This window comes from Lampris incognitus, chromosome 2 (genome assembly GCF_029633865.1).
Source record: "Lampris incognitus isolate fLamInc1 chromosome 2, fLamInc1.hap2, whole genome shotgun sequence".
NCBI lineage: Eukaryota > Metazoa > Chordata > Actinopteri > Lampriformes > Lampridae > Lampris > Lampris incognitus.
In genome coordinates, this window is record NC_079212.1 from 116,542,351 (window position 1) to 116,556,092 (window position 13,742).

Below are 13,742 nucleotides of genomic sequence, written 5' to 3' on the forward strand. Positions count from 1 at the left end.
TACCTGAAAACCCTGGTTTGTTTCTGCTTTTGAAACCCAGTGAAAAGAAGCGATGGACGAAATGGCACAGCAGCGTGATACTCAGAAAGCAGAGGTGCAAGGCACTGGTGAACGATCGCGAGAGTGATTGAGCAAGCCAGTCAGCCAAATAAAGTTAAAAAGCAAACGATGGCAGAAAATCTCTTTGTTTTTTCGACCCCATGACATACCTGGATCGGAGTCTTTCCCCTCTCTGAAGAGCCTGATAAAAGCAAGGGCAGCCCCCGTGTTCACCAAAAAACTACAGCCCCCATCAACGCAATGCATTCCATGACAATGAGTAACAAACTCATTGCATTAGTTGGTACGCAAGGCTAACTTTGTGGCTTGTGGCAAACAGGAAGCGGAAGTGACAGTTGCATTCTACAAGTGAGCCATCAGGGATTGGTGTAGAGATTGAGAGGTTAAAGGTCAACATATGCGCTAACTTAACGATAGATTTATTAATTTTTTTAACCAAAGCTGGTGGTGTAACAAGCCCATTCTGCATATGTAGCTAATCTAGTACTTAAGTACTAGATTATTTGACTGAGTTACAGTAGAAAGACTAGATAGATTGTCTGCACTTCCTGACATATTTCAACTAAGAACATACAGTGTACAGTGTATGTGGCTGGTGTTGAATATGTGATACTATGTGATATGTTTGATATATTACAATGTATGCATGCCTAGCATACCAGAGCACTGACGCTGTGAATGAAGATCTCATTATAGCGGGAAGTTTGTCAATCCCTGAAAGCACACGGAGGGACATAACTGCATATATTCAGAAAAAGGATAAACAGATGAACAGCAGCAAACAGGTGGATGGACACATGAGTGGAGGAATTAAAGCAGAGCTGACAGCAGTTCAGTCCAGTAGTAGAGGCTAGTGTATTGCCCAATCATGCTTATTTGTGGCATATTTGTTTGTGTAAAAATTGAAAATAGATAAATCAGGCAGCATCGAAAATTAGTTAATCATTTTAAGTAGTTAACAACACCAAAATTGACAGATTCTTTCTCTTCCATTTACATGAGGTTATTATGATGTTTGTTAAATACTAGAGCAAGGTACCTTCCAAGCACCAATGGAAGTCAAATTGGTTGGAAACTGGATGGAAACCTGGACTGCACTGCTGGGGGGACATTAAATGGATATATAGACTGGGGGGTAGACAGAGAAAACCAGCGGATGAAACTATAGGCAGACAAGCTGTGCCCCCCCCCCCCCAGTTACCTAGGCTTGTGGCATCAGTAAAGTTTTCTGCCAAAGAAGGAAGGGAGACAGAAGATAAGGAAGAGGCATGTAAGATAGAGGAAAGGGAGAGGCACACAAGATCAAGAGTCAGGAAGATTAAAAAAAAAACCCAGAAAGACTGTTAAAAGACAAGGGGGTCAGGAAGATCAACGAGGAGCGAGGAAAGGAGACAGAGAGACTGAACTATGCACTGAGAAAGAGACACACAGTGAGAGAAAGACAAGAAGGGGACAGAGATGGCAGAGATTTGACCAAAGAAAAGCATAACAGCTGATTCTGCACTATGGGACACAGATCTGTTTACTACTTTGTCCAAACGCGAGCGTGTGTGTATGTGTGTTTATTTGTCTATCTATCAGTGCATTTCTGTCTATGTAATACATGAACCACTGGAATAGAAGTGCATGTGTATATTTATGACAAAGAAAATGCTGTGCAATTGAGAGAGACAGGACAGAGAGAGGAGATGGTGGTATGGAGTGTGGTGTGTGTGTGTGTCTATATAAGTGTTGTCTCAGTGTCAGCACCGATTCACTCGAGGGTGTTGAGTGAAGGCAGCTTTAGGTTGGTGAGAACATCACCCTTCAGAGAATGACCATTTCTCTGTCTGACATCCTAACAAAGAAGTCTATGTTTACCAAAGAGTGCGCATGTGCGCGCGCGCACACACGCACACACACACACACACACACACACACACACACACACATAGAAGTTCTAATGTTCAGGCCTCTTGTTCACAAAGCCAGCACTGATTGCTGATCAGGGATGTATTTCAGCCTCTTCTGAACCAAACTGATGTTGTGGTCCCCCACCCCCCTTCAATTCATATGTACTCTGTGAATGTAGGGTTCTGCTGTAGTTGCCTCCAATCCTGTCTGAGAAACGCTTGAAAGTGAACATGGTAAATGACGACCACATATATAATTGGACTAACCTAGTTCCCATACAAAAGAAAACAGTATGAAAAAGAAAAGGTATAATTCAAGTCAAATACAGATACAAATAATATGTCAAATACAGTGTGCCATTGTTAAAGGGGACTTAACAGTATTGAGGGAATCTTTTGGTATGTTTGCTTGGTACAAATGTAGACAAAGTAAAATCCTAGTAACACTATGAATTCCAATCACTTCATCAACTATAGAGAAGTGGATGAGTAGTTGACCCATATAAGTGTAATTTATTTTGTGGTCCATGTCTAGATATTTTGCAGAGAATCAGTTTGTCCAAATAAAAGAATAAAATATACTTAATTTTTAAAAAAATAGAATTTAACTGATTTAGGCTATATTCAATTTGTGGATCTGTGTCTAACTGCAAGTCCTGAATTTCACTGGTTTCTTATCTGTCAGTGACAGCTAGGCTAGCGCCGTTGAAGTGAGGACGGTCTAGGAGGCCCAGTCAAGGTAAAGGACTCCATAACTTTCCATGATTCATTTTCAAGTTGAATTAAAACCAAGTGAAGCTGGCAAAAACACAGTTATTCCCATTTGCACATGTGATTCAACAAACAGAAAATCATTAAATTAATTTTACATGAATTTTTCCGACTCTTCAAAACTAAAAGAAAGTCAGCACCATGAGTGAGAAATGCAAATGTTCAGGGAAAACAGAGAAAAAAAGCCAAGCTGTTCTAGAGGCATTCAAAGTGACAGCGCACATACTGAATCCCTGGTCAGTAATGGTGAGTTACTACTGGCTGTTACTTACTACAGCATACTGCATTGTCCAGTAAAAGAAGAAACCATTTGTTTCTCTGCTGAACCTGTAGGCTCGAATTAAACAGATTTAGTAACTCGATCCAGAATAGTGAAAATCTAGTTCCTTTTCTTATAGATCTTAACATTCCAAATCCTGTCTATATATGTGCATGTGCGTGTATGTGTGCATGAGTGTGTGTGCGCGTGTTATTTTGAAATGCTCACCCTCATTGGCAAAGTGTGGGGACTCCTCTTCATACGCGTCCCCTGCACCCACTTGTGTGAGGGCAGACAGGTAAAACTTGTAGCGTAAGGATCGGTCTGGCAAGCGAAGGGTGTAGTCGGTCATGTTAGGGAGGAAACGCTTAAACTGGGGATGGCCAACCTTGGATCCGTTGACTGCGCATACACACACACACACACACACACACACACAAAGGTAAGACATAGGAAGAGACAGACAGCAAGAGTCAGCTTGGCTTATGCAGCCATCTATGGCAAATCAATAGCTGAGACACCACAGCCCCCGGGATAGTGCTACCCTAAAAGGACGCAATGTCCTACATGTGCATGCACACACACACACGCACATGCACATGTTTCGTGTCTCTCCAATCTCTTCAAAGAATACACCCTAACCTGGACTCCTTAGCTTTCCTTTTTTCCACCCCTCCAACCCGTCCAAGCATTACTGGTCTGAGCTTTTTAATGCTGGAGCACCCTCCCCGCAGGAATCAAACAAGCTGAGTCACTACCGGCCTTCGGAAAAAGAAACACTCAAAACCCATGTATGCTCTGTAGCCTGTAGATAACACTGCCTGTTTCTCATCTATTAGTCTCTGTATTCTGTCAAATATTTTTTTTTATTATGTTTTTATGCTATTCTTGGCTTTTATGGCTGTTATTGAGTTTTTATGTCATGTTGGTTCATGATTTGTTTCTGTGCTGATATCATGTTGTTTCTGTCTACTTGTGTTTATTTCTATGTTTTTAAATCGTAGGTTTCTTTTATTCAATTGTAAGGCAACCTTTGGTGCCCAGCGAGACACAGATTGTTTGAAATGTATTATTATCAGTGGTATTATTAAAGGTTATGGGAACACTGCCTTGTGAATAGAAGGCTGCCAAACAGCCGAGCACAAAGAGGAGCTCTCCCCTACTTGGGAAATTGTTGTATTTTTTTAAAGATGTTTAAGAAATTTTTTGTTTGTCTGGTTCAGAATTTAATTTAGCATCATTTGGTTTGATTTATGAAACCATCCTGCCAAGGAAAATCCCTCATATTAGCAGCATGTGGATAATGCTAAAACTTCACAGTGAAGTACTGGGAAACTCCCAGGTGCAGATGTATGTTTCTGCAAGAATTAAAGGTACCTTAAGAGAACAACGATAACTGGTAAAAGGACTGCATTTATATAGCACTTTTCTGGTCTACCGACCACTCATAGTGCTTTACAGTGTATGCCTCACATTCACCCATTCACACACACGCTCATACACTGATGGTGGCGGCTGCCATGCAAGGTGCCAATCTGCTCATCAGGAGTAGTTAGGGGTTCAGTGTCTTGCTCAAGGACACTTCGACATGCTCTCTGGAGGAGCCAGGGATCGAACCAGCGACCTTCTGATTACTAGATGACCCGCTCTACCTCCTGAGCCATGCCGCCCCAACAAGCAAAAATGGATGGAAGGCGCTTATTATTAAGCCACTTTATTTGACATTGTATTCTTACAACAAATTGTATTCTTACAATGAAATGTATCTTCTGCATTTAACCCATCCTATTGTATAGGAGCAGTGAGCAGCTGCAGCACCCAGGGGGGCAACTCCAGTTTTTCTTTCCATTGCCTTGGTCAGGGGTAAAGACAGGAGTGTTAACCCTAAAATGCATGTCTTTTTGATGGTGGGAGAAAACTGGAGCACCTGGAGGAAACTCACACAGACACGGGGAGAACATGCAAACTCTACACAGATAGGACCTGAGACAGCATGGGGTTTGAACCCAGGACCTTCTTGCTGTGAGGCAACAGTGCTAACCACTGGGCCACCATGCTGGTTCTGGGAAATAATGTTCCCAGGTGTGTGTGTGTGTGCGTACTTGTTGTGAGTTGGGCACTCAGGACAGCTCACCTGTTTCATACTTCAGCTGGTATCCAATAAGATTACCGTTGGGCTCTGGTGGTTTATCCCATTCCAGGTAGATTGTGTCTGAACTCCTTTGGACAATTTTGAAGTATTTAGGAAGATTTGGCACTGCAGACATACACATACACAAAAAAAGACAAATTATATATAAAGAGAGACAGAGAGGGGGGAGAGAGAGCAAAACAAAGTGACAGCAAATGTTGGGAAACAATACTCAATCAAGGCTAAGTGGCAGCATTTAAAGGAAAATTATGTAATTTTTTTAACCAAAACACTATTTTCCTAAGGTTAGAAGTCAAAATGAGCATCCACTAAAAGAGCTGCTGTTTTGATCCTAACAGACTCAGAATGTCTTGAGAGGAGTCTAAAGATCCTTGGTCACTATGTGAATCGTGGCATTACATAGATATCAATCCATTTCTAACCCGGAGCAGAAGTCTTGCTCTGTAACCCCGCGAGAAGTGAGTTGTTACAGGAACACACCAGTGGTAAGAGAGTCGGTGAGAAGCCCAAAGAAGAAACTGCAAAAAGTTATTTCGCAGTGCTGACTCACTGTACTGGGATTGCCTTTTCATAGCGGAAGGTGTTTCCAGACTAACAGACTCATTTTATGTGGCGTACATTACATTATGAGTATGTTAGAGCAAAAAAAAAAAAAGAGCTCTTCTAGTGGACATTATTTGATGAGTGCTCCTGCCCCAAAGGATTACATTGGAGTTTCGTTTTCCTTGAATGTGAGTTCATCTTCATCATGACAAACATGGGATCATCTAGTTTTAATGAAGCTTTGAATGAAAACAAAGTAGGTCAAGTCAAGTCAGATTCACTTGTTTAGCCCTAGACAATTACATCCTGTACAATCTACAACACCCCCTCTCGATTTGATGCATGAGGGAAAACTATGAATCACTTTGTTCTGGTAATATCCATTCCTTTTCTACTGAAGTCTAAAGAAGACATGGGTAAATGTTTTGTTTTATTTCATCTTGTTATCACAAAATAGTTATTCAGTGATCTTAACAAAACAAACCTTGTTTTGTCATTATCATGAAATCATTTTCTTGTGATCATGAGAAAACAAAGTAAAAAAAAACAAAAACAAATTACTCTGTACTTCCATAGTTTTCAGATCTGGAAATTAAGAAAATCATTACTCGCACTTTTCCATACTATCCAGATGCACGCAAGAGCCTTGAATTCCTCTTAAAGCCCCCAACTCCACATCCACCCACCTCTTACACACGCACGCACGCACGCACGCACGCACGCACACACACACACACACACGGCTGTGCTCCCACCTCCTTCTTCGGTGTGGAACTCCACAGTGTTGCTGGGCGGGCCGTCGTAGCGGCTGTTAGCCACCACCATGAACATCTTGTAGTGGGAATAGGGCACCAGGTCACCGAGCATGCCAGAGGGCCGAGGCACGGTGGTGAAGAAACCTTTAGTCTTCTTCTCCTTTTTCACCCGCAAGCTCTTCACCAAGCTGGCCTCACGCCAGTAATACAGCTGGTAAAGAAGAGGTAGGGAGGAGAGCAAGTGTGGGGGTGGGGTGGAATTATGTAGGCAAGGGATGGAGGTAAAGAAAGAAAGAAAGAAAGAAAGAAAGAAAGAAAGAAAGAAAGAAAGAAAGAAAGAAAGAAAGAAAGAAAGAAAAGAAAGAGTGGAGGGGTAAAATTGAAAGGAGAGGTGGGGAGGTAAAAGACAAAAAAGGAGAAGGAGAAAGGAAAGATGAGACAAAAAGAAGGATGTGTCCAGGGGTGTTGTCTGTATGTTATGTGTTGAAACTACGTTTTATAGCAATCGAAAGAGAGCTGATGGGCCGTATTTTTCCTCTGTCAGATGTGAAAGCTTTGTATGCAGTTTTATTTTTCCCAAAGACATTACACTATAGTAAGGAGGATACAACAGAGGAGCAGATGTTCATATCCAGACGTTACACGGACCTAGTTAGCAAAATGTGTGTGCGTGTGTCTGTGTGTGTGTGTGTGTGTGTGTGTGTGTGTGTGTGTGTGTGTGTGTGTGTGTGTGTGTGTGTGTGTATCTTACCTTGTACTCCTTGAACGCTCCCCTGACACTGCTGGAGTTGACAGGGTTCCAGTGAATGTTCACATTGGTGCTGTTGATGTTTGACACTTTCAATTCTGTAGGAGGGTCAGAGGGCTCTGCAAAGATAAAAGAAAGAAGTGGAGGAAGTGTGTGTGTGTGTGTGTGTGTGTGTGTGTGTGTGTGTGTGTGTGTGTGTGTGTGTGTGTGTGTGTGTGTGTGTGCCAGTGCACCCATGTTTGTGTAAATATGTCCAAAAGATTCTAAATGGACTTTGTTGTGCACTAGTGCTGCATTACAATTTTTTTTATTTATTTTGCATTTGGACATATGTATTATTTGCAGAATGTGTGCAGCTCCTTCTTACTGTCCTCCCCAGAGTATCCGATGACCACATTGGACTCAGGTCCCAATCCAAATTCGTTCCTGGCCTGAATTTTTATCTCATAAGGCACGTAGGTCTCTGTATTGGTGATTACATGCTTTGACCCTGCTGTGGTCACATTACTCCACTCCTCTCCTGAGTCCTGCTTTCTCCACCACACGTTGTAGTGCAGGTTAGGGCCATTTCGCTCGAGATCAGGCAGAGGCTGAAAAAAAAACAAAAAAAAAAACAACATGCCCAGAAGAAATGTTATGTTACTTCGTCTGAAACTCGGCACTGCTTGTAGCACAAAGAAAAAATAGCAACAGAATCTGAGCCTATATAAAAAATTTACCAGAATGATATAAAATAGTGATAACATAAGATTAAAATATTTAAGAGATGCAATTACTATTGTGTGTACGTAAAATGAAATGAAAAATAAAAAACGTAAGGGGATTATAAAAAGAATATAGATTACAAAACTATGACTCAACTCTATTGGATAAAAGAATGAAAATAGCATCAGAAACATAATCTGAAAAAGCAGAATAACGGAATCGCTTTATTGATGTGACAAAAATAAATATACTGCAACATAGGAAATAATCAAAGGTTGTTTGAATTATTTGAAAATTACATTTCATGAAACTTCTTTGAAATTTAAAACTATTATCCATTTCTACTGTTCTCAGATTTGGGTTTGGAGTTCATACTGCCTGACCTAGCCACATCCCTTTTGTATCCATTATCACAGTAAGATCTGTGTTATAGTTATTGTTTCTCAAAATTGTCACTGTATTATACATAAACACTTGGAAGATGTAGTTTCTTGACTTCATATCACGTCTTTTTGTCAGATATGACACTTCTATGGTTTACCTCCCAGGTGATCTCCATATTGTCCTTCTGGGTACCCCATCCTCTCAGACCACTGGGGAAAGAATCTGGAGCTGGAAAATACACACATGCACAACCGCGCGCGCGCGCGCACACACACACACACACACACACACACACACACACACACACACACACACACACACACACACACACACAGGAACAAATATAAAATGTCAGGTCTAATAACAAAAGGAGCAAAACCCATGTCAGAGGTCCACCTCTAGAACCAAGATTTTTTCCTAAGTACTACCACACTACTACTACTACTACTACTACTACCACCACCACTACTACTACTACCTCTACCAAAAAACTATAGAGCTGAATCTAACCAGATCTGGTTCCTTGTCCAGTTTTTCTTTTCTTTTTTTTTTGAGACACATCCTGCAAGATTTTAATTTACCAACATAAGGCATGAATAAACTGTATGAAAAGATGACCCCTTTCTACAACTGAATATTCAATGTGGTATTGCTAAAATAAATGGTCTGTGTTAAAGGATAAGTGGTAGCTGAGGTCAGCAGGCAGCAGATAGTCCTTAGCTGACAAACTGATAACACTCTGACAGCGGGAATCTTCCTGAACTTTTAGATAGTGACAGAAGGGTTGGGGTTTTAAATGGATATGTAAATCTGCATACAATCATTAAAGGTATTCTTCGGAGTTGGTGACCACTACAGGCACCATAGAGCACAGTAAGAAAAGCAGGTGCCGGTATAGTTTGTATTCTACCAGCACACGCAAGAAGACGTGTACACCATTAGCATGGATGCGACATATTACACATTTCCGCAGACATAAAACAGAAAGAAGAAAAAGAAGACAACAACAGGTCTACTGGAGGAAGTGAATCAGCTGCAAGGAAATGTGGGCCTGACCATAATATAGACATGAAGAATGAAAATAAGTAGTTAAATATGATAAGGCAATTCAACAGTTGGTGGCAATAATGCACCATATCTGCAAAAAAAAAAAAAAAAAAAAGGATCGCAAATTAATGTAAAAAATGAAGCTTTCAAAAAAAATATATAAAAAAAAAGAAGCATTGCAAATGTTTCTCAAAGTATCGCTTGCAGCCAGCAAGTGCCACTTTTGTGCCATTGGTTGCATAGTCTACAGTAACTTAAAAAAAATCCTTTAAAAGAAAATGAAAACTCCCTCTATATAAAAGGCAGGTAAATTGTCTGCAAGAAACATGGATGATGTTTGATGGACATGATGAAAAATCTGATGAAACATGATGGACTAAAATGTTTTTGGACATGGACATTTGCTTACCCTCCTCATTCATATCATCTGAATGTCCATCATTTCTTATCAGAATGTATTCTCTCCTTTCTATTTTGCAGTGATCCTTACCGGCTCCACTGGTTTTGTATCGTGGCGAGGGACGACTGGGCTCGCTCTGGCCCACTGAGTTGATGGCTATGACCCTGAACTGGTAATTGATGAATGGAGAGAGCTGCAGGATGACAGAATTGAGGTCCCCGGAGAAGATGGACAAGTTCTGCCACTTCCCTATTTCCCAACGGTCTTCCTCAAATTGCACCAGGAAGTCTAGAGAGGAAAGAGGGAACAGAGACCGCTGGTGTAAATGACGGCTAAGAGAAATTTTAGGGGAATCTTTTCATTTGGTGGATGTGAATGTGCACATAGATGAGTTGAGGTCACAGAGGTATAAGAAAGATAGCAGGTATGTGTACAGCTGCATGGATGCGCACACGCGCGCACGCACGTGTGTGTGCGTGTGTGTGTACTGACGTGTGATAGGGCTGTTATGGTCGTTTCCAGGTATCCAGGTAAGGCGTACACTGCGAGCAGCGGCGTCTGACAGATCCAAGTCCATTGGAGAGTCAGGTCGATCTAGGGAGGGGAAATAAGTTTGGCATTAGAAATGGTAAAAACAAACATATTTACATGCTTGCAAATGCAACGCACAAACTGTACAGGCACAGACATACAGTCAATGAATGAAAGGTCTATTGTATATGAAAAGAAATGCTCTCTCTGTTTCTATGTGCTCTTTATCCTCTTTCACACTCTTTCAAACAAAAAATTATATCTTTGGTACATGTGGAAAACACACGATTTCATTCTATCAGCATTTCTTTATGAAAAACTGGAAAGCAAGGCACAAGTAGAAAGAAAGAAAGAAAAATAATTTTAACCAGACCCCATGTGTTACCTGCAGGTAAAGCACTAGAAACTGAGGGGTTGAGGGAGGCATCCTCTGTGAGGCAGGGTCAAGGAGAAGGGGGTGGGTAAAGGTTAAAGGTCACAGGTTAGTCTATAAGGCAATCATCATTAAGGGAGCAGTCAGATATGTTCAAGTGCACATTACTGGTATTAACACTAGTCAGCTTCACCACAGTGTTTTGATTTGAGCTAACCAAGACTACACAGCACTATTTCAATACACTGCATGCAGCCATTTGTCATCAGTGGTGATAAATATGGCACTAGCCTAGGTAAGTTCAGCTAAGTGAAAGGTTAAATATTTAGTAAGTTATTGTTATAGTAAAACATGCATAGTTGTAATTTGAAGGCACATGGCTGAAATACCACTGGAGAACAATAAATGGGTATCGAACCTAAACAGTGACATTTAAGCTGAGTTTACACCAAAGATTCGTGGCAAGATGAAACCATTTTAGATTGTTGAAGAGAAAAGTTGCAGTGGTGTAAAATACATCTCAGCTGGAATCAAGCCGGCTGATGGCAGCGCAAATTCACATTTCTGGCAGCCTCACCCAGTACTGGTGTGGTAAGATGGTGGCATGAATTCACGTTAGTAGCGGCCTCACCCAGTACCGTCCATACATTGTCTTTGTCCACGTCTGCATCTGTTTGTCTTCGTTTGATGGCTGGGAGAGCTTGGTCGGCTGTGTCCTGTGGGCCCAGGGACCACAACCCTGCCTCGAGCCGTGCCCGAAGAGGAAACACCGAGGGCAGTCTGACAGGACGTGGAAGCGGGGCAGGCTAAGCTAACTGCTAACCACAGCAGACCGGCAGTTCCGATAACACCAAGGGCGGTCTGGCAACAGCTTGCCTAGCCTTGACTGTGTTTTTAGTGTCGTCGTGTCGAGTGCGGGGAGGTGTGTCGAAGGTGTCTGGCTAGGAGAGCTAGCGTTCGATCGGCTGAGGAAGCTTGGTCTGCTGCGTCTTGTGGGCCCAAGGACCACGGCCCTGACCGGAGCTGTGCCCGAAGAGGAAACACCGAGGGCGGTCTGACAAGATGCAGAAGCGGGACAGGCTAAGCTATGTGCTAGCCCATGCAGACCAGCAGTTCCAACAGTCAACCTGGCTGGCATTCATTCTCATGGACAGTGATTTTTTGTGTGTGTTTAGTTTAGATATATGTTATTTTGGGCATGTGTGTTCTTGTAGTTTTTGTATATGTGTTTTTGTCTTTGTGTTGCACTGCTGTGGACTGGGGGAAACGAGGTTTTGTTTCATTTCATGTGCGCAAGTGCATGAAATGAAATGACAAAGTGTTTCTGATTCTGATGCTGTTGCCTGGGAGTCAGCTTGTCAAGTCGCCAGTGGCTGGTTTTAAAACATAAGGCACTCAACCTATGTCAACAACCAATCAACTCATAGCAAAGTCAGCTGGTCAAGTCAGTTACAAACTATCAGCTGGTTGAAACGGTGGAGTTTTTCATGTTTTCACCGTTTCATCAATACTAGAAGTGCAACTGTAGCAAGTAACTCACTATCACTATCCTCATTCATATTTTAAGATGCTAAAAATTATCCAGCTAGAAAAAAAGCCTGAAAAGGCAGCAGTTAGAAGTCCAAAGGAATTGAATCAAGTGCAACTGGACTTGGTTATATATAACCAAGTCCAGTTGCACTTGATTCAATTCCTTTGGATAACTATGACCTGGATGAATGAGAACATTCACAGACAAGCAGTTAGAAGAGGTACAGGGTTGTTCACTGCTATGGAAACAATACACTGTCTCGTCTAGTCTCATTAGTGTATGCTTTTGCAAGTAGTTGCAAGTTTCAACTCATCTCGTCACGAATCTTTGATGCAAAAAGGCATCTAAACAATATCATCATGACATCAGATAGGTTGATGTTAAAATGATAGAAAAGCAATACATTTAACATTCGTGCAAGGACTATCTGGTGCTAAGTATCAGGTCGATTGGTGTGTATGTGCGTTTGTTTGTGTTTGTGTGTGTGTGTGTGTGTGTGTGTGTGTGTGTGTGTGTGTGTGTGTGTGTGTGTGTGTGTGTGTGTGTGTGTGTGTGTGTGTGTGTGTGTGTTTGCATATGCATGTACCTAGCACAGTGAGGCGAGCTGAGGCTGAGTCTTGGTCTATCTCAGATTTTACAGTGCAAGTATATGTCCCTTCATCCCCCTCATTGACATTCGGGATGGAGAGAGACTCATCATCCCTCTTTAGCCTGTGAGACAGACAGAAACAGTCAAGTCAGGCTGCAATGTTTATATTACTTATTGCTTAATAAATAGCAATAATATTATGGCATCTACATCTATTTAAACAATTTTGGAGATGTAATATCTCATGGACAAATGTTGAACCACTGAAAGGATAAATGAAATTACAGCACCATACTAAAGCAGTCTCTCTCTGGTACAGTATATTAGACAGAACAAATAATGTTCTCTTAGAAAGGGGATGAGTTAATGAATTTGGAGTCTTAAGATTGTTTATTATTCACCACAGAAACTACTACTACTACTACTTGCGGTTGCTCCCGTTAGGGGTCGCCATAGCGGATCATCCGTTTCCATTTCTTCCTGTCCTCTGCATCTTCCTCTGTCACACCAGCCACCTGTTTGTCCTCCCTCACCACATCCATAAACCTCCTCTTTAGCCTTCCTCTTTTCCTCTTCCCTGGCAACTCCATATTCAGCATCCTTCTTCCAATATACCCAGCATCTCTTCTCCACACATGTCCAAGCCATCTCAACCTTGCCTCTCTTGCTTTGTCTCCAAACTGTCCAACCTGAGCTGTCCCTCTAATTCCTAATTCAATCCTAATCCTGTCCTTCTTCGTCACTCCCAATGAAAATCTTAGCATCTTCAACTCTGCCACCTCCAGCTCCACATCCTGTGTTTTTGTCAGTGCCACTGTCTCCAAACCATATAACATAGCTGGTCTCACAACCATCTTGTAAACCTTCCCTTTAACTCTTGTTGGTACCTTTCTGTCACAAATCACTCCTGACACTCTTCTCCATCCACTCCACTCTGCCTGCACTCTCTTCTTCACCTCTCTTCTGCAGTCCCTGTTACTTTTGTACAGTTGACCCAAGTAT

At 41.8% G+C, this 13,742-nt stretch overlaps 1 protein-coding gene across 1 annotated transcript in view; it reads right to left on the reverse strand.

Moving 5' to 3' along the window:
* Positions 1–13,742, reverse strand: part of nfasca (neurofascin homolog (chicken) a) — a 136,584-nt gene that overhangs the window by 23,315 nt on the left and 99,527 nt on the right. The window contains exons 17-26 of the mRNA XM_056274992.1: positions 12,738–12,862; positions 10,633–10,677; positions 10,209–10,310; positions 9,807–10,004; positions 8,427–8,497; positions 7,548–7,770; positions 7,184–7,299; positions 6,433–6,643; positions 5,117–5,239; positions 3,211–3,384 (exon numbers count right to left, since the gene is read on the reverse strand). Coding sequence (XP_056130967.1) covers positions 3,211–3,384; positions 5,117–5,239; positions 6,433–6,643; positions 7,184–7,299; positions 7,548–7,770; positions 8,427–8,497; positions 9,807–10,004; positions 10,209–10,310; positions 10,633–10,677; positions 12,738–12,862 — 1,388 coding nt within the window. The remainder of the gene's footprint in view (positions 1–3,210; positions 3,385–5,116; positions 5,240–6,432; positions 6,644–7,183; positions 7,300–7,547; positions 7,771–8,426; positions 8,498–9,806; positions 10,005–10,208; positions 10,311–10,632; positions 10,678–12,737; positions 12,863–13,742) is intronic.